At 43.6% G+C, this 26640-nt stretch overlaps 1 protein-coding gene across 3 annotated transcripts; it reads right to left on the bottom strand.

Annotated features, from left to right (window-relative positions):
- Positions 1–660: 660 nt before the first annotated feature.
- rbm43 (RNA binding motif protein 43) lies at positions 661–7855 on the bottom strand. Of its 3 annotated transcripts, none has more exons than XM_014178664.3 (4): positions 7598–7855; positions 3627–3809; positions 3381–3469; positions 661–3052 (listed from the first exon to the last, which is right to left on the bottom strand). In XM_014178664.3, exons 2-4 carry the CDS (start codon positions 3805–3807, stop codon positions 2207–2209), a joined length of 1116 nt encoding a protein of 371 aa, XP_014034139.2. In that variant the 5' UTR covers positions 3808–3809; positions 7598–7855; the 3' UTR covers positions 661–2206. The 3 variants fall into 3 exon arrangements, with proteins under 3 accessions (XP_014034139.2, XP_014034141.2, XP_082826366.1); XM_014178666.3 differs by having other exon boundaries at positions 3627–3814; positions 7598–7847; XM_082970240.1 differs by lacking the exon at positions 7598–7855 and adding an exon at positions 5216–6397 and having other exon boundaries at positions 3627–3814.
- Positions 7856–26640: the final 18785 nt, after the last annotated feature.

The following is a 26640-nucleotide window of genomic DNA, read 5'->3' on the forward strand; positions in this document are numbered from 1 at the left end:
CTATGCTGTTTTAAAGTAGTTCTAATAGACTGCACTACCTCTCACCCCCTCCTAACCTGCTCAACTCTGATCACTACTTCCTCTCTCTTTCAGTGTGCGTTGTGTGTCATGTCGACTGCGTGGGGCCGCCTCACTTCCTGCACAGGAAGGGACGCAGAGGGCAGGCTGGTGAGCACTTCCTCTCTCATCTGCTTCTGGGTCCATCACCATTCACAAAACTCCCGGTCCAGAAGTTAACACTCAGAATCAGTCTGACAAGAACAAGCACAGTACTAAGGCAGATACTAAGGCAAACGCATGGACCCAGACTGCCATTAGCAACAGACTGCCATTAGCAACAGACTGCCATTAGCAACAGACTGACGAGAAACGTGGAGACAATGACAAGTCGAAAGAAATTGTCAAACTAGAGCATGATGTGTTGATTTTAGTCTTGTGTGTGTGTGTGTGTGTGTGTGTGTGTGTGTGTGTGTGTGTGTGTGTGTGTGTGTGTGTGAGGAGTTGAAGTGACCACATTTCAGGAACAGTTTCCACACAAACAAGATGAGATCATCTCTAAATAATTGCTCCACATAATCAAAACAGATACGGTAGATTAACAAAGTCCACTCCTAGAGTATAGTTACCAGCCTTTGCATCAGCATATATTTAAAGGATCAATTAACACAAATATAATATATTTTTATTGCCCTCAATCGCTCAAAACAAAAATAAACCACATTTAGAATAGATTCATATCATGAGAAAGAAAATATTAGAAAATACAGAAATGAATTTGTCCAAGAAGAAAAAAATCTTACAAAACAAAATGTGTATACATGTGAATTGAACATTTTACCCCACATCATATTATGAAATTAAAGACATTCAAGAAATAAACAGGCCAAGCCACTTTCATTACAGGTGTCTGTATCTAACTAGTAACCTGCTAGGGCTTTTTCTTGATTGAAAGCACATTCTTCCATTCTATTGTTAGTAGGACATTTTGGAACTTCTTTTTCACCACTGGCATTTGAGTTCCAGCAGAGGGCACCACCACATCATCTGACCTTACATGCCTCAAGACCTCCCGTGTAACTCTAAGCTCTTTTATTTTCGCCGGGGAATCAGAGTGACTTCTTCCCCTGTGAATGGGAGTGGGTGTAGAGGGCACAGCGCCTACTGTAGCCCCTTGTACAACCCTTCCATGTTCATTAAACATGACATTTTTGTCATTCAGCAGACGCTCTTATCCAGAGTCACTGCACAGTTTGTGCATCTATCTTAAGATCGCTAGGTGAGACAACCACATGTCACAGTCATAGTCAGTACATTTTTCCTCAATGAATGATCAAAGCGAGTAAGAAAAGAGTAGTGGTAGGTGTCAACAAGGGTGTTAAAGATACTGAAGAGGTGGCTTTTCAGATGTTTTCGGAAGATGGGCTGTGACTCAGCTGTCCTGATTTTTAGGGAGAACTGGAAGCTTGTTCCACCATTTGGGTGCCAGGACAGAGAATAGCTTTGCCTGGGATGAACGAGAGCCAGGCTCACCCTGGTATTTTGCTGTGTTGGGAAAGCTACTCAGATAAGATAGTTTAGCAAGCTACCAATTACCTCACACTGGAAGAAGTTAAGAAAAATTGTTTACTTAAAGTTATTTTGAAAAAGTAGTTCACTACATCCAAACTACTTTTTGAAAAAGTATCATATCTAAATCTGAAATGTCAGACTACAAATTGCAAGAGATCACTTTGGGGTCATATATTAACAGAATGTGTAATTTAGCCTAAACACAAAAACTATGTTTCAGGTTGGTCTGATGCCAAAAAATGGAAATGATGGCCTACTTCACTCATTTTATTTTAGCCAAAAATGTAGTGTGTAGTTCCAGTAGTTAGCTACACAGCTAAAATGTAGTGTGTAGTTCCTGTAGTTAGCGACACCGCTACACGGCTAAAATGTAGTGTGTAGTTCCAGTAGTTAGCTACCCCGCTACGTGGCTAAAATGTAGTGTGTAGTTCCAGTAGTTAGCTACACCGCTACATGGCTAAAACGTAATATGTAGTTCCAGTAGTTAGCTACACCACTACATGGCTAAAACGTAATATGTAGTTCCAGTAGTTAGCTACACTGCTACATGACAACAAGTAATGAACTACTGCAAACACTATCTAGATTTGAATTTAGCTCCACTACCACCAAGCTACTGCAAAATGTAGTTAATTTACTAGTAATCTGGTGCAGTAGCAGACACAGGGTCAGGTACTGGGCCAGGAGCACCATGGGCACTCCTGTCCAGTACCCTCCCTGTTAGCCCAGCTGGTAGCAGGTCTATGGGTTTTCCCAGGAGCCTCTGCTTCATCTCATAACTTTCCTTGGAAGGTCCTACAAGGCGGAGGAGATCTCCAACCTGATTGACGAGGACAGTGGGATAAATTATATTATACTTCTGAACCAGTTCATGAATTCTAACCTGTCGGTCGCGATCGAGTGTCCATAGTGGGATTTCTTGAGTTCGTAGTCTTAAATGAAGCTTGGTGAGAAAAACTTGCAGCTTTTCCATAACCCTCTCTGGACTCTTCCCTTTAAGGAAAACATAGCGGAGGTCTGAACTGTCAGCTGGCTTAACATCCATTTGAGTTGTGTGGCCTACAAGAATGGAATCAATGTCCTTTTTCCTGACGCACAGGGCATAACTGAGCACATCTGCGTCTGTTATGAAGAAGACCTCACTGCAAGATTGGGTCTGGGAGATGGGTTCCACTGGCTTGGGGGATGGGTTCCTCATATGGGTCAAGTTGTCCCCAACATACCCCGTTGCTTGTGGGCTGGGAAATGGGTTGCAGCGGATTGAGGATTTGGAAATGGCCCCAGAGGCATGGCTATTGAGACTGGATGGGGAAGGGCTGCTGTGGCGCAGGGTGTTTGTGTCCTGGGGTAAGACCTGCTGCAGTTGGAAGGAGCCCTGAATGGGTAGCTGACCATGGGGAATCTCGTTCACAGGCTGGAGCGCCTTCTCGCTGTCAATGGAGAACATGCTCACATCCAGATTGGCCTTGACTGGCATGTCCACCTGCGACACACACATATACACACACACACACACATAAATAAAACAAAGAGAAAAATATAATTCCTCTGCAACCCTCATTGGTCTTGGAATGACCTGCAAACGAGTTGAACACTGGAGGAAAATGTTGTTGACCACTAATTGTTTTAAATGTAAAGTATTGTATATACATGCTGACTACTTTGTCCTGACCTCTTGCCAGCTCAACTCGAAAAATAGTAATCTAACTTCAAGAGTTTATTCCCTGGTAAATTAAAGGTTCAACAAAAGGCAATTGTAACCATACTTTTTAAGAGGACATGGATTGCAATATGATGGGTCTTTTTACTACCTCAGGCCTGTCAGCTTTCCTGATTTTAAGAGGAAAGTGTTGTCCATCCACTTCTAAGACATGGGTCTCCTGCAAAACACGAGCAGCCACTGCAACAGAGAGGAAGTACGTTGTTAGATGAATGACATGGTTTTTCCACAAATGTATCCATATATTCAGTAGCAAATAGTACATTATCACAAATTAATATTAGGCTATGTGTACCTAAAATAGATATCTGTAGTTTTATCCATTTGATAAGCCTACCTTCTGGTTCCTCAAATATGACAAAGGCCTGTCCTGGGCTGTAGGCTGGAAACTGTACTCTCTTCACCTCTCCTCCCCCGTTCCTTGGTCGTTGGAAGTGTATTGTGAGCTTGTCGACCATTCTAACAGTGGCAAGGATATCGTCGGGAACGCCAAGAACCTCCACGGATGTTCCCTCCATGACTATACTGACAAAAGGACATAGAGGTGAGCAATGACCACAGGTGACACCACCTCAGCAGTCTTATTTTTAAACTACAACCTATCAGACTGCTGTAACCTGATTGGCTGAATGTGATATGTAACATCCGGGACTAGTATTAGCTAATCCAGCATGGAGGTGGAAAATGGTGTTTCGTAAAGAAAGTTGGCATATTTTCCATGTTTTTTTCCCACCTTCTAGACATTAACTCGAGTTAATAAGGAGGAAATGGATGGCGTTGCAGCCTGAATGCAGAATGTTTTATGTACCATCCGGTCCACAGGGGATACGTAGTAGGGCCCTATAAAATCTGTTTCATTTTTTACCTGATTCCGTTTATTTTTTCCCCCAAATTCCATTCAGTTTTTCCAGATATCCATTTCCCCCGTTTTAGTTTCAGGTTTCAAAAAGAAAACATTTCAGAATAGAATGTTTTAAGTCCACAACAATGTTTAAACCACATCAGGAGACCATTTTAGAGGTCTGGAGAAAAAAATAAAGATATTGTGTGCACCAAGTGTGCACCAGGAAGAGACCATTGTTTGGCTAAGCAGTGTTTCTGTAGCACTCATGTGATTGCAGAGTTTGTAAAATGGCCACCTGGTTTGAAGCAAATAATCATTCTGCTAGGTAGGTTAATTAACATTCATTTGAGAAGGTTTTTGGGAAAGCCTTTCCGTTTCTAACAGAAGGTTATCATTAGAATCATCGCTAACGGATGTGCAAAGTGTAGACAAGTGTGCAAATACACACAGACTGTGGCATTCTTGTGCCGTTTCAGAAAGTTCCATGAAAATACAAATCACTGATGTATTTTGTTAATGTCTTACGACTCACTTCGCAAATTAATGCATTTTCCAATAAGTCCAATTGTTTTTGTTGATTTCCTACAAAGTCCATTTTTTTTTAAATATGGTTGAATTCTATTTTAATGTCTGGATTACGTGATTCTGTCCACAATGTGGATTTTATAGGGCCCTAGATGCGAGTGTATAGCCGGCTGCATAACTTCCATTTGGACGGTAAGACGAAACGACTCAATATCGCAATCTGCCGGCCTCTCACGGAGTTGAGAGCAGACTAGAGTTTTTTTATATTAACCTCTGACTCCTTTGAGTCGCTATGCGTCAATAACTAGTGATGGACACGAATCATTCGGAAGCGTTGAGGTTTTTCAGCCAATTGTGTCAACTAGGTTCATTACTCGAGGCTTTGATCAACACAGTGTACACTAGTGGCACCTGCTGGTCAAAAGAATTTAGAGCAGCCATATTATACGCACACACACACACACACACACACACACACACACACACACACACACACACACACACACACACACACACACACACACACACACACTACATGACCAAAAGTATGTGGACACCTGCTCGTCAAACATCTCATTCCAAAATCATGGGCATTAACATGGAGTTGGTCCCCCCTTTGCTGCTATAACAGCCTCCTCTCTTCTGGGAAGGGTTTCCACTAGATGTTGGAGCATTGCTGCGGGGACTTGCTTCTATTTAGTCACGAGCATTAGTGAGGATCAGGCACTGATGTTGGGCGATTAGGCCTGGCTTGCAGTCGGCCTTCCAATTCATCCCAAAGGTGTTCGATGTGGTTGAGGTCAGGGAAGTCAACTTATTCCACACCATTCTCGACAAACCATTTCTGTATGGACCTCGCTTTGTGCACGTGGGCATTGTTATACTGAAACAGGAAAGGACCTTCCCCAAACTGTTTCCACAAAGTTGGAAGCACAGAATCGTCTAAAATATAATTTTATGCTGTGGCATTAAGATTTCCCTTCACTGGAAATAAGAGGCCTAGTCCGAACCATGAAAAACAGCCCCAGACAATTATTCCTCCTCCACCAAACTTTACAGTTGGCGCTAAGCACTTAGGGCAGGTAGCGTTCTCCTGGTATCCGCAAAACCCAGATTCATCTGTCGGACTGCCAGATGGTGAAGCGTGATTCATCACTCAAGAGAACGAGTTTCCACTGCTCCAGAGTCCAAAGTCGTCGAGCTTTACACCACTCCAGCTGACGCTTGGCATTGCACATGGTGATCTTAGGCTTGGGTGTAGCTGCTCGGCCATGGAAACCCATTTCATGAAGCTCCTGACGAACAGTTATTGTGCTGACGTGGCTTCCAAAGGCAGTTTGGAACTCGGTAGTGAGTGTTGCCAACGAGGACAGACAATTTTTACGCTCTATATGCATCAGCACTCGGCGGTCCCGTTCTGTGAGCTTGTGTGGCCTACCACTTCGCGGCTGAGCCGTTGTTGCTCCTAGATGTTTCCACTTCACAATAACAGCACTTACAGTTGAGCGGGGCAGCTCTAGCAAGGCAGAAATTTGACAAACTGACTTGTTGGAAAGGTGGCATCCTATGACGGTGCCACGTTGAAAGTCACTGAGCTCTTCAGTAAGACCATTCTTCTGCCAATGTTTGTCTATGGAGATTGCATGGTGGTGTCCTCAATTTTATACACGTCAGCAACGGGTGTGGCTAAAATAGCTAAAACCAGTCATTTGAAGGGGTGTCCACATACCTTTGTTTGTGTGTGTATATATATATATATATATATATATATATACTATCTATATATATATATCTATATATATATATATACACATATATATATATATCTATATCTATATCACACATCTATCTATCTACACACACACACACACTTTGGACTCAGACATTGCTCATCCTAATATTTCTATATTTGTTAATACCATTATTTTACTTTTAGATTTGTGTGTATTGTTAGATATTACTGCACTGTTGGAGCTAGGAACACAAGCATTTTGTTACACCTGCAATAACATCTGTATGCGACCAATACAATTTGATTTGAGTGGTAGAGGAAGACGGTTACAGGGTGAGGGATACTGAGAGGATTCCTGTGAGTAGGCAGAGACCAAGAGAGTGATGGGAAGAATATGTGCTTCAGTAAGGTGGGCTTTTTAGCATTCATAGCCATGGTTGTCAATTATACTGCAGAAATGGATCAGAAGTCACAGAAAATAGAAGTTTAGATCGGGTTAAATAGTGGAAGGGGTGGTGTTTTTTGTTGTTGTTGTGAGGGCTATTAGTTGGCAGGGCAATTTTCCTTTTTCCCAATGTTGTATTACCGTATCAAGAATTGAATGTAGATAAGTCGTGAATGGCATCACACACCAGTACAGTAGGTGGCGGTGTATACAACTATAAAAGTTGGATGCGATCTGCCAACCAAATCCTGAAGAAGTACAGTCGGTGGTTATATTTGATTGATTAACGTTTTATTAAAATGTATGGATTTCAGAATACAAAGAACGGCACGCAAAAACATACAGTAGGTACACGGTAAGGGTTTTTGAATATATATATATATATATATATATATATATATATATATATATATATATATATATATATATATATATATATATATTGACACATAGCAACTCGAAAGATCATAAAAAACTCTGGTCTGTGGTACTTAGCAGTGTAACGTGAAGAACTGGAATGTAACTGAAATTCTATTGACAGCAGGTAATGTTATTGCATTAAATGAACTGTATGGATCTGAGTTACCTACGTTCTCTCAATGTGATTTATGTTTGGCAATATTGTAATCCGATTCCCAATTTCACTCTCCCGTTTTTCACTAAGAAAACACTGAAAATATACTTTTGAGGTAAGTTATTATGCATTAACAGCAAGCATGTTTTTATTTTCCTTCAAAAAGTTGTCATTTGAACCAAACTTACCTATATCGGGTTGTCGGTTTGTTGAAAATACGGTCGTCACCACTGAGGTATGGTGGTACTATGCATTTGGAGAAAACCGAAAGTGAAAAGTTGTCAGCGTCACGTATAGACTGATGCCGCGTTCAAGTGCTAATCAGAACTAGGAAACTCGTACATTTCCGCGGGCTCGTGTATAACTATAACCAGTTAGCAACTCGGACATTTCAGAGTGAACGCAGCAAAGTCTATGGCGATGCTGCTGACTACCTTCCACTTTCGTTTCTCTCGAAATGCACTGGGACGATCGTTACCTCCTCCTTCTTCCTCTATTTCTTTAAGTTATATTGGCGAATGGCAACCAACTGACAGGTGCTTACACCGCTACCTACTGCACTGGAGTGTGAGGCCAGTCACGCCCTATCTATACCAATATATTCTCTAAACTAACCTCACTACTCCCATCACCCACACCCAAAATACCACCCACTCCCCATTCCCGTCCAACATCTCTGACCCTATCAAACAACCTCTCCCTTTCTACATCACACGTTTCACAAAATAATAATAAATGTTCACCGTTTCCTCTAGCATGCATCCATTACACATTCCAGTACCATGTTTCCCTATCAAATTTGAAGAGGAATACAATCCCGTATGCCCTAATATCATCCTACACAGCATAACCTCTTCCCTTCTGTTCCCATTATATGACACTATCTACCGTACAGATTTCCTTGTACTATAAACATGTCTGACCTTACTAATTTCATCCCATTCTGTCAGCAATCTAACCCATTTTTCCGAATCAATGTTTTAATTTACCCTCTGAACAACTGCACCTGTAAATCCACAATATTATTTGTCTCTGCTCTTTGTGTTTTACTAGATCTACTACATCATGCCCATAAACTCCTGTATGACCAGAATCCAATAGAACTGAATACCATTTCCTTGTTACCCTAACAACAGCATCATTATGTCTACCCATAAATCCTCACATTCTGACTTTCCAGATCGTAAACTACACAGTCCCAACATATTACTACTCTTCTTGGTTACAACTCCTCTATCCATTGCAAGCCAACAATTATGGCAACCATTCCTGTTGAATATACAGATAAATAATTTGTTAGTCTCTTGCATAGATTAACATCAAACTCAGGAATAAATTCACCTGCTCCTATCTTCCCATTCATGGCATCCTTTGAACCATCTGTATACACTGCAAGACGAGAATAAAACTGATTACTAATATATTGATCCACTATTGTTCCTACATTATCTTCTTCACACCACTGTTTATTTTCTTCCATCAGGCTCAGATCAACATGTTGGGTAAAATGCCATTTTATCAGTGTTCTTTTTTTAGTCAGGTCGGGAAATAAATATCAATGACGGTCCCATTCTGATTTGCTTCTAACAGTACCAAGAATTAGAACAGGTCATGGTAGAAATAGTTTTAGTTACTCAGCTCCGTGGTCCTGGAATTCTTTCCTGAACATTTTAACATGTGATGATCTAGTTTCATTGGTGGAGTTTAAACACTTGATCGATGTAAATATCATAGAGTGTAATTGTTTTTAGGCCAGCTGTTTTTAGTCAAGACTTTCGTGTTTTTAATGTCAAATGTTTCGGTTGTATTGTATGTGTGTTTATAGTTGTGTTTAATGTTGTGTTAGTGTATGGAAGTTGTTGTATTGTATGTGTGTTTATAGTTGTGTTTAATGTTGTGTTAGTGTATGGAAGTTGTTTGGTCTGAAACATTGTTCCCTCTGCTGCTATTGGACCAGTTCTCTCTTGGAAAAGAGATGTTATCTCAATGAGGAAAAACCTGGATAAATAAAGGTAACGATGTGGTCTTGTATAAAATTAAAGGATATCAAACTCAACCGTTTATCTTTCCAGTGATGTAGACATGGATGTCTCATGGTATGTTGTAATTCTGTAATGTATTGATCATTGCTGCCTCCAGGTCTCCCTTGAAAAAGAGACTCTGGGTCTCAATGGGCTTTTCCTGGTGAAATAAAAATGTGTAAAAAAATAAATAAATTGGGTATTTGCAAAATAGGTCAACTTCAAGCACCTTTATCTCTTGAATATTTTGTCATTCAGGTCCACAGTCACTTTCTGAGCAATTCTATCATTAAAATCAAAAGAGGTGCTGTCAAAAAGTGATAGAATTGACCATAAACACATGCAATATGAAAATATGTCACATATTATTCTGTGATCATTTGTGATTTGAATCTTGAGTTGATATATTTTGATAAAGCTAGCACAACTTCTTACCTATCCTTTTGCAGTGGCTGCCATTGTCTTACCTATCCTTTGGCAGTGGCTGCCAGTGTCTTACCTATCCTTTGGCAGTGGCTGCCAGTGTCTTACCTATCCTTTTGCAGTGGCTGCCAGTGTCTTACCTATCCTTTTGCAGTGGCTGCCAGTGTCTTACCTATCCTTTGGCAGTGGCTGCCAGTGTCTTACCTATCCTTTGGCAGTGGCTGCCAGTGTCTTACCTATCCTTTGGCAGTGGCTGCCAGTGTCTTACCTATCCTTTTGCAGTGGCTGCCAGTGTCTTACCTATCCTTTGGCAGTGGCTGCCAGTGTCTTACCTATCCTTTTGCAGTGGCTGCCAGTGTCTTACCTATCCTTTGGCAGTGGCTGCCAGTGTCTTACCTATCCTTTGGCAGTGGCTGCCAGTGTCTTACCTATCCTTTGGCAGTGGCTGCCAGTGTCTTACCTATCCTTTTGCAGTGGCTGCCAGTGTCTTACCTATCCTTTGGCAGTGGCTGCCAGTGTCTTACCTATCCTTTGGCAGTGGCTGCCAGTGTCTTACCTATCCTTTTGCAGTGGCTGCCAGTGTCTTAACTATCCTTTGGCAGTGGCTGCCAGTGTCTTACCTATCCTTTGGCAGTGGCTGCCAGTGTCTTACCTATCCTTTTGCAGTGGCTGCCAGTGTCTTACCTATCCTTTTGCAGTGGCTGCCAGTGTCTTACCTATCCTTTGGCAGTGGCTGCCAGTGTCTTACCTATCCTTTGGCAGTGGCTGCCAGTGTCTTACCTATCCTTTGGCAGTGGCTGCCAGTGTCTTACCTATCCTTTTGCAGTGGCTGCCAGTGTCTTACCTATCCTTTGGCAGTGGCTGCCAGTGTCTTACCTATCCTTTGGCAGTGGCTGCCAGTGTCTTACCTATCCTTTTGCAGTGGCTGCCAGTGTCTTAACTATCCTTTGGCAGTGGCTGCCAGTGTCTTACCTATCCTTTGGCAGTGGCTGCCAGTGTCTTACCTATCCTTTTGCAGTGGCTGCCAGTGTTTTACCTATCCTTTTGCAGTGGCTGCCAGTGTCTTACCTATCCTTTTGCAGTGGCTGCCAGTGTCTTACCTATCCTTTGGCAGTGGCTGCCAGTGTCTTACCTATCCTTTGGCAGTGGCTGCCAGTGTCTTACCTATCCTTTTGCAGTGGCTGCCAGTGTCTTACCTATCCTTTGGCAGTGGCTGCCAGTGTCTTACCTATCCTTTGGCAGTGGCTGCCAGTGTCTTACCTATCCTTTGGCAGTGGCTGCCAGTGTCTTACCTATCCTTTGGCAGTGGCTGCCAGTGTCTTACCTATCCTTTTGCAGTGGCTGCCAGTGTCTTACCTATCCTTTTGCAGTGGCTGCCAGTGTCTTACCTATCCTTTGGCAGTGGCTGCCAGTGTCTTACCTATCCTTTGGCAGTGGCTGCCAGTGTCTTACCTATCCTTTGGCAGTGGCTGCCAGTGTCTTACCTATCCTTTGGCAGTGGCTGCCAGTGTCTTACCTATCCTTTTGCAGTGGCTGCCAGTGTCTTACCTATCCTTTGGCAGTGGCTGCCAGTGTCTTACCTATCCTTTGGCAGTGGCTGCCAGTGTCTTACCTATCCTTTTGCAGTGGCTGCCAGTGTCTTACCTATCCTTTGGCAGTGGCTGCCAGTGTCTTACCTATCCTTTTGCAGTGGCTGCCAGTGTCTTACCTATCCTTTTGCAGTGGCTGCCAGTGTCTTACCTATCCTTTTGCAGTGGCTGCCAGTGTCTTACCTATCCTTTGGCAGTGGCTGCCAGTGTCTTACCTATCCTTTGGCAGTGGCTGCCAGTGTCTTACCTATCCTTTTGCAGTGGCTGCCAGTGTCTTACCTATCCTTTGGCAGTGGCTGCCAGTGTCTTACCTATCCTTTGGCAGTGGCTGCCAGTGTCTTACCTATCCTTTTGCAGTGGCTGCCAGTGTCTTACCTATCCTTTTGCAGTGGCTGCCAGTGTCTTACCTATCCTTTGGCAGTGGCTGCCAGTGTCTTACCTATCCTTTGGCAGTGGCTGCCAGTGTCTTACCTATCCTTTGGCAGTGGCTGCCAGTGTCTTACCTATCCTTTTGCAGTGGCTGCCAGTGTCTTACCTATCCTTTGGCAGTGGCTGCCAGTGTCTTACCTATCCTTTGGCAGTGGCTGCCAGTGTCTTACCTATCCTTTGGCAGTGGCTGCCAGTGTCTTACCTATCCTTTTGCAGTGGCTGCCAGTGTCTTACCTATCCTTTTGCAGTGGCTGCCAGTGTCTTACCTATCCTTTGGCAGTGGCTGCCAGTGTCTTACCTATCCTTTGGCAGTGGCTGCCAGTGTCTTACCTATCCTTTGGCAGTGGCTGCCAGTGTCTTACCTATCCTTTTGCAGTGGCTGCCAGTGTCTTACCTATCCTTTGGCAGTGGCTGCCAGTGTCTTACCTATCCTTTGGCAGTGGCTGCCAGTGTCTTACCTATCCTTTTGCAGTGGCTGCCAGTGTCTTAACTATCCTTTGGCAGTGGCTGCCAGTGTCTTACCTATCCTTTGGCAGTGGCTGCCAGTGTCTTAACTATCCTTTGGCAGTGGCTGCCAGTGTCTTACCTATCCTTTGGCAGTGGCTGCCAGTGTCTTACCTATCCTTTGGCAGTGGCTGCCAGTGTCTTACCTATCCTTTTGCAGTGGAGGGTCCCGCTTTCCTCTTGTCAGACAGTCGAGAGCGGACAGGCCTGAGGTTGTGAGAAGAAGCCCCTTCCTATTCTATTATTATATGCATGTCCTCTACAAGTATGGTTCTGTTCAAGGGTAAAGAACATCGTTGATGTGGGCCTGTTCCCCAATGAGAGGGAGGTGCAGTGGATCCTAGACAACCATGGCTTTGAGGTGGATGACTACCAGCTTCCCATGGTCAGCTGCTTGTTCAGGGCTCCTTCCTAAAGCTCGGAGTAGTAAAGGCCTAACTCCAGCAGCTCCTACCCCAACACACACAGCCCCAACACACACAACCCCAACACACACAGCCCCAACACACACAACCCCAACACACACAGCGCCAACACACACAACCCCAACACACACAGCCCCAACCCCAACACACACAGCCCCAACCTCAACCCACTCAGCCCCAACACACGCAGCCCCAACCCCAACACACGCAGCCCCAACCCCAACACACGCAGCCCCAACCCCAACACACACAGCCCCAACCCCAACACACACAGCCCCAACCCCAACACACACAGCCCCAACCCCAACCCACACAGCCCCAACACACGCAACCCCAACACACGCAGCCCCAACCCCAACACACGCAGCCCCAACCCCAACACACGCAGCCCCAACCCCAACCCACCCAGCCCCAACACACCCAGCCCATCTCAACCCAGGCCATCTACTATTACAGTAATGGCACCGCAATGTATGCTGGGAGCAGAAGTCCCATTTCAGTGAATGGAGAGCAGTTCGGACACATCCTGCCGTCTTCTTCACCTACCGGCTCCTCATCGCGGGACTCAGGGTCCCCTCGTAGCCTGGCCAACCCCCAGTGGAGAAACCCATGTCCCAGCAGGTCTCGCAGTGGTGTCCTTCATGACAGATCTGAGCCTATAGAGTGCTGTGTTCCTCGAAGGGAGGAGCCAATAGAGGGGAAGAGCCTATAGAGTGCTGTGGTCCTAGAGGGGAGTGGTTGAAAAAATGAGTTTTAATGATTCCAACCTAAGTGTATGTAAACTTCCGACTTCAACTGTATTTTAATTGACTGATTTCCTTTTATGAACTGTAACTGAGTAAAATCTTTGAAATTGTTGCATGTTGCATTTTATATTTTTGTTAAGTGTATATAGTCTAATCGGATCATTCAAAATAAAGTCTTCACTATGCATTTAGAGAAAAGTGAAAGTTGCGCATATTTCTCAGGATTGCAGCTATGGGGCGCTGTGTGACAACATGAAACTAGGATTCTGTAGTTTACTGTAATGGCCTGAACCCTGTGTATGTCAAATACATGGTCAAATGAATGATCTCATTGTTGGAATGCCATCAACGCAGTTCAAATACACGTAGGGCTGTTTTTCAATATATACCGATACCAAAAACGATTGTATTAACAGCATCTCTGTTAAGGTATACAGATACGAGGTACCAAATCCACTCACAGGGTTGTTTAACTCAAGGTATATCCTGTCTACCAACCTAGGTAAATCAGCCTTTAGTTTTAACGCCACCCATGTTTGGAGTAATTTAGTAACCTCATTAAATCTTAAATCCCTGGTGCCAGTAAGGCATTTTAGAACACTGATGAGGAATACATTCACTGCGGTTTGCAAGTGTTTTGGTTGAATGTGGTGTGGTTTATTAGTGTTGAATGTGGTGTGGTTTATTAGTGTTGAATGTGGTGTGGTTTATTAGTGTTGAATGTGGTGTGGTTTATTAGTGTTGAATGTGGTGTAGTTTATTAGTGTTGAATGTGGTGTGGTTTATTAGTGTTGAATGTGGTGTAGTTTATTAGTGTTGAATGTGGTGTGGTTTATTAGTGTTGAATGTGGTGGAGTTTATTAGTGTTGAATGTGGTGTAGTTTATTAGTGTTGAATGTGGTGTGGTTTATTAGTGTTGAATGTGGTGTGGTTTATTAGTGTTGAATGTGGTGTGGTTTATTAGTGTTGAATGTGGTGTGGTTTATTAGTGTTGAATGTGGTGTAGTTTATTAGTGTTGATTGTGGTGTAGTTTATTAGTGTTGAATGTGGCGTGGTTTATTAGTGTTGATTGTGGTGTAGTTTATTAGTGTTGAATGTGGTGTAGTTTATTAGTGTTGAATGTGGTGTAGTTTATTAGTGTTGATTGTGGTGTAGTTTATTAGTGTTGAATGTGGTGTGGTTTATTAGTGTTGAATGTGGTGTAGTTTATTAGTGTTGAATGTGGTGTGGTTTATTAGTGTTGAATGTGGTGTGGTTTATTAGTGTTGAATGTGGTGTGGTTTATTAGTGTTGAATGTGGTGTGGTTTATTAGTGTTGAATGTGGTGTGGTTTATTAGTGTTGAATGTGGTGTGGTTTATTAGTGTTGAATGTGGTGTGGTTTATTAGTGTTGAATGTGGTGAAGTTTATTAGTGTTGAATGTGGTGTAGTTTATTAGTGTTGCATGTGGTGTGGTTTATTAGTGTTGAATGTGGTGTAGTTTATTAGTGTTGAATGTGGTGTGGTTTATTAGTGTTGAATGTGGTGGGGTTTATTAGTGTTGAATGTGGTGGGGTTTATTAGTGTTGAATGTGGTGTGGTTTATTAGTGTTGAATGTGGTGTGGTTTATTAGTGTTGAATGTGGTGTGGTTTATTAGTGTTGAATGTGGTGTGGTTTATTAGTGTTGAATGTGGTGTAGTTTATTAGTGTTGAATGTGGTGTGGTTTATTAGTGTTGAATGTGGTGTAGTTTATTAGTGTTGAATGTGGTGAAGTTTATTAGTGTTGAATGTGGTGTAGTTTATTAGTGTTGAATGTGGTGTAGTTTATTAGTGTTGAATGTGGTGTGGTTTATTAGTGTTGAATGTGGTGTAGTTTATTAGTGTTGAATGTGGTGTGGTTTATTAGTGTTGAATGTGGTGGAGTTTATTAGTGTTGAATGTGGTGTGGTTTATTAGTGTTGAATGTGGTGTGGTTTATTAGTGTTGAATGTGGTGTGGTTTATTAGTGTTGAATGTGGTGTGGTTTATTAGTGTTGAATGTGGTGTGGTTTATTAGTGTTGAATGTGGTGTGGTTTATTAGTGTTGAATGTGGTGTGGTTTATTAGTGTTGAATGTGGTGTAGTTTATTAGTGTTGAATGTGGTGTGGTTTATTAGTGTTGAATGTGGTGTGGTTTAATAGTGTTGAATGTGGTGTGGTTTATTAGTGTTGAATGTGGTGTGGTTTATTAGTGTTGAATGTGGTGTGGTTTATTAGTGTTGAATGTGGTGTGGTTTATTAGTGTTGAATGTGGTGTGGTTTAATAGTGTTGAATGTGGTGTGGTTTATTAGTGTTGAATGTGGTGTGGTTTATTAGTGTTGAATGTGGTGTAGTTTATTAGTGTTGAATGTGGTGTGGTTTATTAGTGTTGAATGTGGTGTGGTTTATTAGTGTTGAATGTGGTCTAGTTTATTAGTGTTGAATGTGGTGTGGTTTATTAGTGTTGAATGTGGTGTGGTTTATTAGTGTTGAATGTGGTGTGGTTTATTAGTGTTGAATGTGGTGTGGTTTATTAGTGTTGAATGTGGTGTGGTTTATTAGTGTTGAATGTGGTGTGGTTTATTAGTGTTGAATGTGGTGTGGTTTATTAGTGTTGAATGTGGTGTAGTTTATTAGTGTTGAATGTGGTGTGGTATATTAGTGTTGAATGTGGTGGAGTTTATTAGTGTTGAATGTGGTGTAGTTTATTAGTGTTGAATGTGGTGTGGTTTATTAGTGTTGAATGTGGTGTAGTTTATTAGTGTTGAATGTGGTGTGGTTTATTAGTGTTGAATGTGGTGTGGTTTATTAGTGTTGAATGTGGTGTGGTTTATTAGTGTTGAATGTGGTGTGGTTTATTAGTGTTGAATGTGGTGTGGTTTATTAGTGTTGAATGTGGTGTATCTATCTGCTGTGTCCTGTAGTAGATTTATTTTGCAGTTTTATTGATTTTATAGAAATATCACATATTATTTTCCCTGCACTGTAATGTCCAGTAGGGGACAGTAGGGGACAGACCAACCTATCTGTTTGGCCTGAAGCTATACCCAGGTAGGCCTATTCTGGTGGCTGTGAAATTAGACCGGGTTTACTGTAGCAGCAGCCCAGTCATCCACAAGTTGTCTGATAGACTATGTAGCATACTGAAGGCAGCAAGATTCAGGCCTACCTGTCTCAGTTTACTCTCTGTAGTCATCTGTAAAAAAAAAACAAAAAAAATGGGGGAATTTGCCAATTACATACTCATTCGACCAACTTATTGAATTATATGGAGTATCCTATCTTCCCCATTCAATTTCTACTTCTTCTTGGCCTTTTCAATTCAAACTGTGTTTACCAATGCATTCTGACCACAACCCAACCCTCTTTGTACTGGAACATACAATAAAGGGCAGTTGGAAATGTATTCAGTAATGGCTTTGATGGTGGGTGGTGACTGCGGTCACAGAGGACTTACACATAGGACTGGCATGGTGGATGACTCAGAATACATAATTACCACATCAGACAACAATAATCTCTCTCTCCCCCTCTCTCGCTTCTCTCTCTCTCTGTCTCTCTCTCTCTGTCTGTCTCTCTCTCTCTCTCTGTCTCTCTCTCTCTCTGTCTCTTTCTCTCTCTGTCTCTCTCTCTGTCTCTCTCTGTCTCTCTCTCTGTCTCTGTCTCTCTCTGTCTCTCTCTCTTTCTGTCTCTCTCTCTCTCTCTGTCTCTCTCTCTCTGTCTCTCTCTGTCTCTCTCTCTGTCTCTCTCTCTCTCTGTCTCTCTCTCTGTCTCTGTCTCTCTCTGTCTCTCTCTTTCTGTCTCTCTCTCTCTCTGTCTCTCTCTCTCTGTCTCTCTCTCTGTCTCTCTCTCTTTCTGTCTCTCTCTCTCTCTCTGTCTCTCTCTCTCTGTCTCTCTCTCTGTCTCTCTCAACAATACAACCCAGCTTAGTGTTTTTTTTTTGTTTTATTAATTTTATTTGACCTTTATTTATACAGGTTTTTCTCATTGAGATAACATCTCTTTTCCAAGAGAGACCTGGTCCAATAGCTGTGTTTGTCTATTGAAATGCTGACTGTCTCTCCAGTTGCAGTGGTCTGCATGCAGGTGGACTGACTACCAGGCCTAAAACACTTGCATCTGTGTTTGTATTAGAACAGCAGTCATTCATTTCAGTGTCTTGTCTGAATCATGGCAGTTGGGAATTTAGGGGGGTGTTTTTTATTTTACGAAAATGCCTGGGGAAAGAGTTTAGTGTGACACACAGAGCAGTTCTCAAACCCCATTGGTAGAGGGTCCAGGCTAGAGGTATTAGACTTTGCGCAGCAGGTTAAGAGAGGCTAAGGTTAGAAAAAGAGCCATTCATTTGACAAAAGTTGGATCCCTTCTTGCCATGACCCTGGTAGAACAATAAAAATGGCATGCACCGAACATCCGATTTAACCCTGTTTTCACTCTCGGAAGCACTGTACCCATCTGTGATCATGTCCTTCATGTGGCCATAATGTAATTTAATCTCTTTGAAATGTATTTGTATAATTTAATTTAAGGAAATCTGCTCAAATTCGTTTTAATAGTGTACTAGATCTATGGCAATTGAAGTTTATCCAGGCATGAATAGTCATCCATCTAATGGACTTTATCATTGTCTATGTCACGGATCCTTCCGGAACTGTGTCAATACACACACCTGGTCCCCAGTCCCCAAATGTGCCCTTTGGTTCACCATTGGGCTGTCGATTATTGTTCCAATGTCCGGTGTGCCTGTGAGTACCTGTGCCTTGTTGTTTTGGCTTTCGTGACGCTTGTATTGCGTAGATGATTACGGGTCTCGTCCCGTGTGTTAATCATTGTGCTCTTGTGTATTTATTCAATGTACTCCTCGATCTTTTGTTTGGGTCTCAACCCTGTGTTTTGTAAACATGTTTGTTTGGTCTTCGTCTCCATGCTTTTACATGGCACGCTGTAATTTGGGTAAATAAGAAAAAAGAAAAAATATTACCCATTCCTGTGCCTGTCTCCCGATCTATTTATACCAACGTGACAGTCTACTCAAACAGCCTGATACCTGTGTATATATGAGTAGTAGTAGTTATGTTAAAGGACTATGGGGCGGCTTCCCGGACACTGATTAAGCCTAGTTCTGGACTAAAAAGCATGCCCAATGGAGAATCTATATTATAAATCCATCACTAGGCCTAATCTATGTCTGGGAGACTGGACACTTTTCATTCCTCCTTGACTCTTCTTAATCAGCCTGATGCAGGAGGAAGCAGTCAGATTCTGTCATTAATCTTTTAACTTTGTAACCCTAGTGACGACACAGCAGCCACTGTTCCACGCACTCAGTGCTCTTAATCCCTAATCTACCTAACTGATTTCTGGGTACTAGCATCATGTTTAACTCCTCTGGGCTTCTCACGGTGACGGAGTTTAGTCTGTCTCAGCAGACGAGGTTAGAGGTGGAGATTTCACGTGGAAAAGGGTGAGAGGGACTTTTATTCTAGGATATAATATTATAATTGTAATAGTATAGATCAACCCATCACCAGACCCACCAGAAACACAAAAACACAGCTGTCCTCGTTACCCAGCTGTGGAGTGATACAGAGGGGATGGTGTTTAGGCTTTTGTATCTGAAGGTTATGTAAGGGCTGATGTGAATGTTGTCTTTGTTTTGTGTCTGCATGCTGCACACTCCTCATCAGCTGACCGCCTTGAGTACTGGGACTGGATGGACAAGATACACACCTTCTCACTCAACTCATGTCATGTTGTATTCATTGAGAGTAAATGTCAGGACTGCATGCTTGTACATTCATGCCAGTGTGTCTATGCACATAATTGCATGTCTGGTCCATATGGCTGCATCCCAAATGGCACCCTATTCCCGTTAGAGTGCACTACTTTTGACTAGGACACAGAGGGCTCTGGTCAAAAGTAGTGCACTATGTAGGGAATAGGGTACCATTTGGGACGCCTATATGTTTGTTCCAGTGGATTGCCAGCCACCAAAATGGTCCCAGATACAAAAAGAGAACATGAGAGATGTGTTTTTATTTTACTAGGCAGGCCAGTTACAAAGAAATTCTTATTTTTACAATTATGGCCTACCCCGGCCAAACCGGGACGAAACTGGGCCAATTGTGCACTGCCCAATGGGACTCCCAATCACGGCCGGTTGTGATACAGCCCAGGATCAAACCAGAGTCTGTAGTGACACCTCTGGCACTAGAGATGCAGTGCCTTAGACCGCTGTGCCACTCTGGAGCCCTGCGATACAGCTTAGCCTCCAGCTGGTCCACATAACAATGAAGTCTGTTATGAAGTAATGTAGATCTGGGTCCGTACCACAAAGCATCTGAGTAGGAGTGCTGCTGATGCAGGATCAGTTTTGGCTAGATCAGGGATCCAACTCTGAGACACTTTGTGGATTTATATTTATTATGGATCCCTCAAAATTAGGGCAGTTATACAATTTTTAAAAACATTCAAATACATTCACAGATTTCACAACACACTGTGTTCCCTCAGGCCCCTACTCCACCACTACCACATATCCACAGTATCCATGCGTGTGTATAGTGGATATGTTATCATGTGTGTGTGTATATGCATGTGTCTGTGCCTATGTTTGTGATGCTTCACAGTCCCCGCTGTTCCATAAGATGTATTTTTATCTGTTTTTTTTAATACAATTTTACTGCTTGCATCAGTTACTTGATGTGGAATAGACTTCCATGTAGTCATGGCTCTATGTGCGTTTGTTGCTGGCATGTCATGCCTAAGTTTGCTAATCTTTCCAATGAAAGAATCATTGAAGTAGTTGGAAATATCAGTGGGTTTTGTGATGAATGAGCCATCTGATTCAATGAATGAAGGAGCTGAGTTTGCCCTTTTTCCCAAAATTTAATTTAAGGTGCTCAAAAGCTTTTTACTTTGTAATTTATCTTTGTTTTATAGTGTAGTTGCTTCTTCTTCAGTTTAGTTTAGTCAGTTTAGTCACATGATTTTTAAATTTGAAGTCATGTTTGCTAATCGGTTGTGCAGCGAGACTTATTTGCCATTCCGTTTGCCTCTTTCCTCTCCACCATCTATCAAATCCTCATCAATCCAAGGGGATTTAACAGTTTTTACAGTCATTTTCTTAATGGGTGCGTGCTTATCAGTAACTGGAATAAGCAATTTCATAAATGTGTCAAGTGCAGCGTCTGTTTACTCCTCATTACACACCACGGACCAATAAATATTCTTTACATCAACAACATAGGAATCACTACAAAACGTATTGTATGACCTATGGGCCCTATGGTGATTTAGGGTCTTACAAGGTTGTAATCTGTTAATAATGAAGACTGAATCCAGCCAGGCCTTGGGCTGCTTTTCTAGAACACAGCTAATCCCTTTCACCTGACCGGCATCTTTCAGATGAAAGATATTCTTCCAGGTCAGGAGGGGGTGTACAGGGGTCATGCATGCAAATGTGGTCAGGAATTAGTATCTGCCCATTTTTTCTATCATTCAACTTGTTTTTGGCATTGAATCTAGGCCAGCTGTTGGGCTGCGTTTTAAGCAGGCCGAATTGAGCTTCCAGTGTAAAAGCAGCCTTAGACGCTAAGCTTTTAGGGTTCTAGACCAATTTCCACAAAATTGCAGCAAAGCAAATGCGAGACCTGAAAGCTTTAAATGCGCTTTACATTTGTATAGGTACAGCCCTAAGTGAAACCAGCAGTTGTGGATGGGTGCTGTACTTACTTTTTTTTTTTAACCTTTTATTTAACTAAACAAGTCAGTTAAGAAAAAAATAATCTTATTTTCAATGGCAGCTTAGGAACAGTTCAGGGGAAGACCAATTTTTTTTTACCTCATCAGCTCAGGGATTTGATCTCACAACCTTTTGGTTACAAGTCCAATGCTCTAACCACTAGGCTACCTAGGCTGTACCGTAAGATCTGTTCAATGGAACTTGTGTAGTTATTGTTTACCTTTACATGCGTCATTCTGAAGATAAATAGCCTCTCTGTTTAGAAATGATCCACTGAGCAGATTTCAAGAACATGATTTTCCCCACAGCATGCTCTTATATACAAACCCTCAGACTACACTCTCTCTCTGCCTCTCTCTCTCTGTCTCTCTCTCTCTGTCTCTGTCTCTTTCTGTCTCTCTCTCTCTCTCTCTCTTGCTCTGTGACTCCATTAATCCTTCCATAAATGTCTCTAGTCTGCATATTTCCCCTCCTCTCCTCCTCGGTGCCCTGCCAACCACAGTCAGGGGAACTTCCTCTCTCCTTCTCTCTCTACCTCCCATGGCACATGGGGAGAGATTAAGTCCAGGTTATTTCTGGAGGCCAGATCCCTGTCTAAGAGTCTTATCACACCACTGAATGTACCATGACTGTGCAGATGAAGTGAGGACAGGTGAGGACAGGTGGGAACACGTGCCCCAGATGATGTTCCACCAAACTCATGCCGTTAATGACCAGTACCAGCAATAATAAACATGTCTGTCACAGTATTGTTGTATCCCAAATGGCACCCGATTCCCTTTTGTGTTCTGGTCAAAAGTAGTGCACTACATAGGGAATAGGGTGCTATTTGGGACTTGGACTAAGAGGCAGGTTGACGTTTATTGGTGTGAGCCTTGTTTTGGAAGCAGATTTCCACTAGATGCTTTATTATCTATATTGTAGAAATGAATGACTGCTTTTTGTTCTTAATTTAAGTTTAGGATTAGGCCCTTTTGTTTTACTACATGTAGCCCGTGTATCTGATGCTGTCTGGCCAGAAATAATATGACATGCCATACTCTTTTGGTCCAGACAGCATCAGATACACGGTCTACACATACTGAGACAGAGAGGCTCTGTTTTGCTGTCCAGACAGCATCAGATACACGGTCTACACATACTGAGACAGAGAGGCTCTGTTTTGCTGTCCAGACAGCATCAGATACACGGTCTACACATACTGAGACAGAGAGGCTCTGTTTTGCTGTCCAGACAGCATCAGATACACGGTCTACACATACTGAGACAGAGAGGCTCTGTTTTGCTGTCCAGACAGCATCAGATACACGGTCTACACATACTGAGACAGAGAGGCTCTGTTTTGCTGTCCAGACAGCATCAGATACACGGTCTACACATACTGAGACAGAGGGGCTCTGTTTTGCTGTCCAGACAGCATCAGATACACGGTCTACACATACTGAGACAGAGGGGCTCTGTTTTGCTGTCCAGACAGCATCAGATACACGGTCTACACATACTGAGACAGAGGGGCTCTGTTTTGCTGTCCAGACAGCATCAGATACACGGTCTACACATACTGAGACAGAGAGGCTCTGTTTTGCTGTCCAGACAGCATCAGATACACGGTCTACACATACTGAGACAGAGGGGCTCTGTTTTGCTGTCCAGACAGCATCAGATACACGGTCTACACATACTGAGACAGAGGGGCTCTGTTTTGCTGTCCAGACAGCATCAGATACACGGTCTACACATACTGAGACAGAGGGGCTCTGTTTTGCTGTCCAGACAGCATCAGATACACGGTCTACACATACTGAGACAGAGGGGCTCTGTTTTGCTGTCCAGACAGCATCAGATACACGGTCTACACATACTGAGACAGAGAGGCTCTGTTTTGCTGTCCAGACAGCATCAGATACACGGTCTACACATACTGAGACAGAGGGGCTCTGTTTTGCTGTCCAGACAGCATCAGATACACGGTCTACACATACTGAGACAGAGGGGCTCTGTTTTGCTGTCCAGACAGCATCAGATACACGGTCTACACATACTGAGACAGAGGGGCTCTGTTTTGCTGTCCAGACAGCATCAGATACACGGTCTACACATACTGAGACAGAGGGGCTCTGTTTTGCTGTCCAGACAGCATCAGATACACGGTCTACACATACTGAGACAGAGGGGTTCTGTTTTGCTGTCCAGACAGCATCAGATACACGGTCTACACATACTGAGACAGAGGGGTTCTGTTTTGCTGTCCAGACAGCATCAGATACACGGTCTACACATACTGAGACAGAGGGGCTCTGTTTTGCTGTCCAGACAGCATCAGATACACGGTCTACACATACTGAGACAGAGGGGCTCTGTTTTGCTGTCCAGACAGCATCAGATACACGGTCTACACATACTGAGACAGAGGGGATCTGTTTTGCTGTCCAGACAGCATCAGATACACGGTCTACACATACTGAGACAGAGGGGCTCTGTTTTGCTGTCCAGACAGCATCAGATACACGGTCTACACATACTGAGACAGAGGGGCTCTGTTTTGCTGTCCAGACAGCATCAGATACACGGTCTACACATACTGAGACAGAGAGGCTCTGTTTTGCTGTCCAGACAGCATCAGATACACGGTCTACACATACTGAGACAGAGGGGTTCTGTTTTGCTGTCCAGACAGCATCAGATACACGGTCTACACATACTGAGACAGAGGGGCTCTGTTTTGCTGTCCAGACAGCATCAGATACACGGTCTACACATACTGAGACAGAGGGGCTCTGTTTTGCTGTCCAGACAGCATCAGATACACGGTCTACACATACTGAGACAGAGGGGCTCTGTTTTGCTGTCCAGACAGCATCAGATACACGGTCTACACATACTGAGACAGAGGGGCTCTGTTTTGCTGTCCAGACAGCATCAGATACACGGTCTACACATACTGAGACAGAGAGGCTCTGTTTTGCTGTCCAGACAGCATCAGATACACGGTCTACACATACTGAGACAGAGGGGCTCTGTTTTGCTGTCCAGACAGCATCAGATACACGGTCTACACATACTGAGACAGAGGGGCTCTGTTTTGCTGTCCAGACAGCATCAGATACACGGTCTACACATACTGAGACAGAGGGGCTCTGTTTTGCTGTCCAGACAGCATCAGATACACGGTCTACACATACTGAGACAGAGGGGCTCTGTTTTGCTGTCCAGACAGCATCAGATACACGGTCTACACATACTGAGACAGAGGGGCTCTGTTTTGCTGTCCAGACAGCATCAGATACACGGTCTACACATACTGAGACAGAGGGGCTCTGTTTTGCTGTCCAGACAGCATCAGATACACGGTCTACACATACTGAGACAGAGGGGCTCTGTTTTGCTGTCCAGACAGCATCAGATACACGGTCTACACATACTGAGACAGAGGGGCTCTGTTTTGCTGTCCAGACAGCATCAGATACACGGTCTACACATACTGAGACAGAGGGGCTCTGTTTTGCTGTCCAGACAGCATCAGATACACGGTCTACACATACTGAGACAGAGGGGCTCTGTTTTGCTGTCCAGACAGCATCAGATACACGGTCTACACATACTGAGACAGAGGGGCTCTGTTTTGCTGTCCAGACAGCATCAGATACACGGTCTACACATACTGAGACAGAGGGGCTCTGTTTTGCTGTCCAGACAGCATCAGATACACGGTCTACACATACTGAGACAGAGGGGCTCTGTTTTGCTGTCCAGACAGCATCAGATACACGGTCTACACATACTGAGACAGAGGGGCTCTGTTTTGCTGTCCAGACAGCATCAGATACACGGTCTACACATACTGAGACAGAGGGGCTCTGTTTTGCTGTCCAGACAGCATCAGATACACGGTCTACACATACTGAGACAGAGAGGCTCTGTTTTGCTGTCCAGACAGCATCAGATACACGGTCTACACATACTGAGACAGAGGGGCTCTGTTTTGCTGTCCAGACAGCATCAGATACACGGTCTACACATACTGAGACAGAGGGGCTCTGTTTTGCTGTCCAGACAGCATCAGATACACGGTCTACACATACTGAGACAGAGGGGCTCTGTTTTGCTGTCCAGACAGCATCAGATACACGGTCTACACATACTGAGACAGAGGGGCTCTGTTTTGCTGTCCAGACAGCATCAGATACACGGTCTACACATACTGAGACAGAGGGGCTCTGTTTTGCTGTCCAGACAGCATCAGATACACGGTCTACACATACTGAGACAGAGGGGCTCTGTTTTGCTGTCCAGACAGCATCAGATACACGGTCTACACATACTGAGACAGAGGGGCTCTGTTTTGCTGTCCAGACAGCATCAGATACACGGTCTACACATACTGAGACAGAGGGGCTCTGTTTTGCTGTCCAGACAGCATCAGATACACGGTCTACACATACTGAGACAGAGGGGCTCTGTTTTGCTGTCCAGACAGCATCAGATACACGGTCTACACATACTGAGACAGAGGGGCTCTGTTTTGCTGTCCAGACAGCATCAGATACACGGTCTACACATACTGAGACAGAGGGGCTCTGTTTTGCTGTCCAGACAGCATCAGATACACGGTCTACACATACTGAGACAGAGGGGCTCTGTTTTGCTGTCCAGACAGCATCAGATACACGGTCTACACATACTGAGACAGAGGGGCTCTGTTTTGCTGTCCAGACAGCATCAGATACACGGTCTACACATACTGAGACAGAGGGGCTCTGTTTTGCTGTCCAGACAGCATCAGATACACGGTCTACACATACTGAGACAGAGGGGCTCTGTTTTGCTGTCCAGACAGCATCAGATACACGGTCTACACATACTGAGACAGAGGGGCTCTGTTTTGCTGTCCAGACAGCATCAGATACACGGTCTACACATACTGAGACAGAGGGGCTCTGTTTTGCTGTCCAGACAGCATCAGATACACGGTCTACACATACTGAGACAGAGGGGCTCTGTTTTGCTGTCCAGACAGCATCAGATACACGGTCTACACATACTGAGACAGAGGGGCTCTGTTTTGCTGTCCAGACAGCATCAGATACACGGTCTACACATACTGAGACAGAGGGGCTCTGTTTTGCTGTCCAGACAGCATCAGATACACGGTCTACACATACTGAGACAGAGGGGCTCTGTTTTGCTGTCCAGACAGCATCAGATACACGGTCTACACATACTGAGACAGAGGGGCTCTGTTTTGCTGTCCAGACAGCATCAGATACACGGTCTACACATACTGAGACAGAGGGGCTCTGTTTTGCTGTCCAGACAGCATCAGATACACGGTCTACACATACTGAGAC

The sequence above is a fragment of the Salmo salar genome, chromosome 27, assembly GCF_965601325.2.
Source record: "Salmo salar chromosome 27, fSalSal1, whole genome shotgun sequence".
NCBI lineage: Eukaryota > Metazoa > Chordata > Actinopteri > Salmoniformes > Salmonidae > Salmo > Salmo salar.

Coding starts and splice junctions, on each gene's coding strand:
- rbm43 (XM_082970240.1), bottom strand. CDS start 5,235: ATGAGATGTTTGACGAGCAG. Junction 3,815..5,215: donor ATGAGATGTTTGACGAGCAG/GTGTCCACATAC, acceptor TCCTTTTGTCAG/TATAGTCATGGAGGGAACAT. Junction 3,470..3,626: donor CATATTTGAGGAACCAGAAG/GTAGGCTTATCA, acceptor TCTCTGTTGCAG/TGGCTGCTCGTGTTTTGCAG.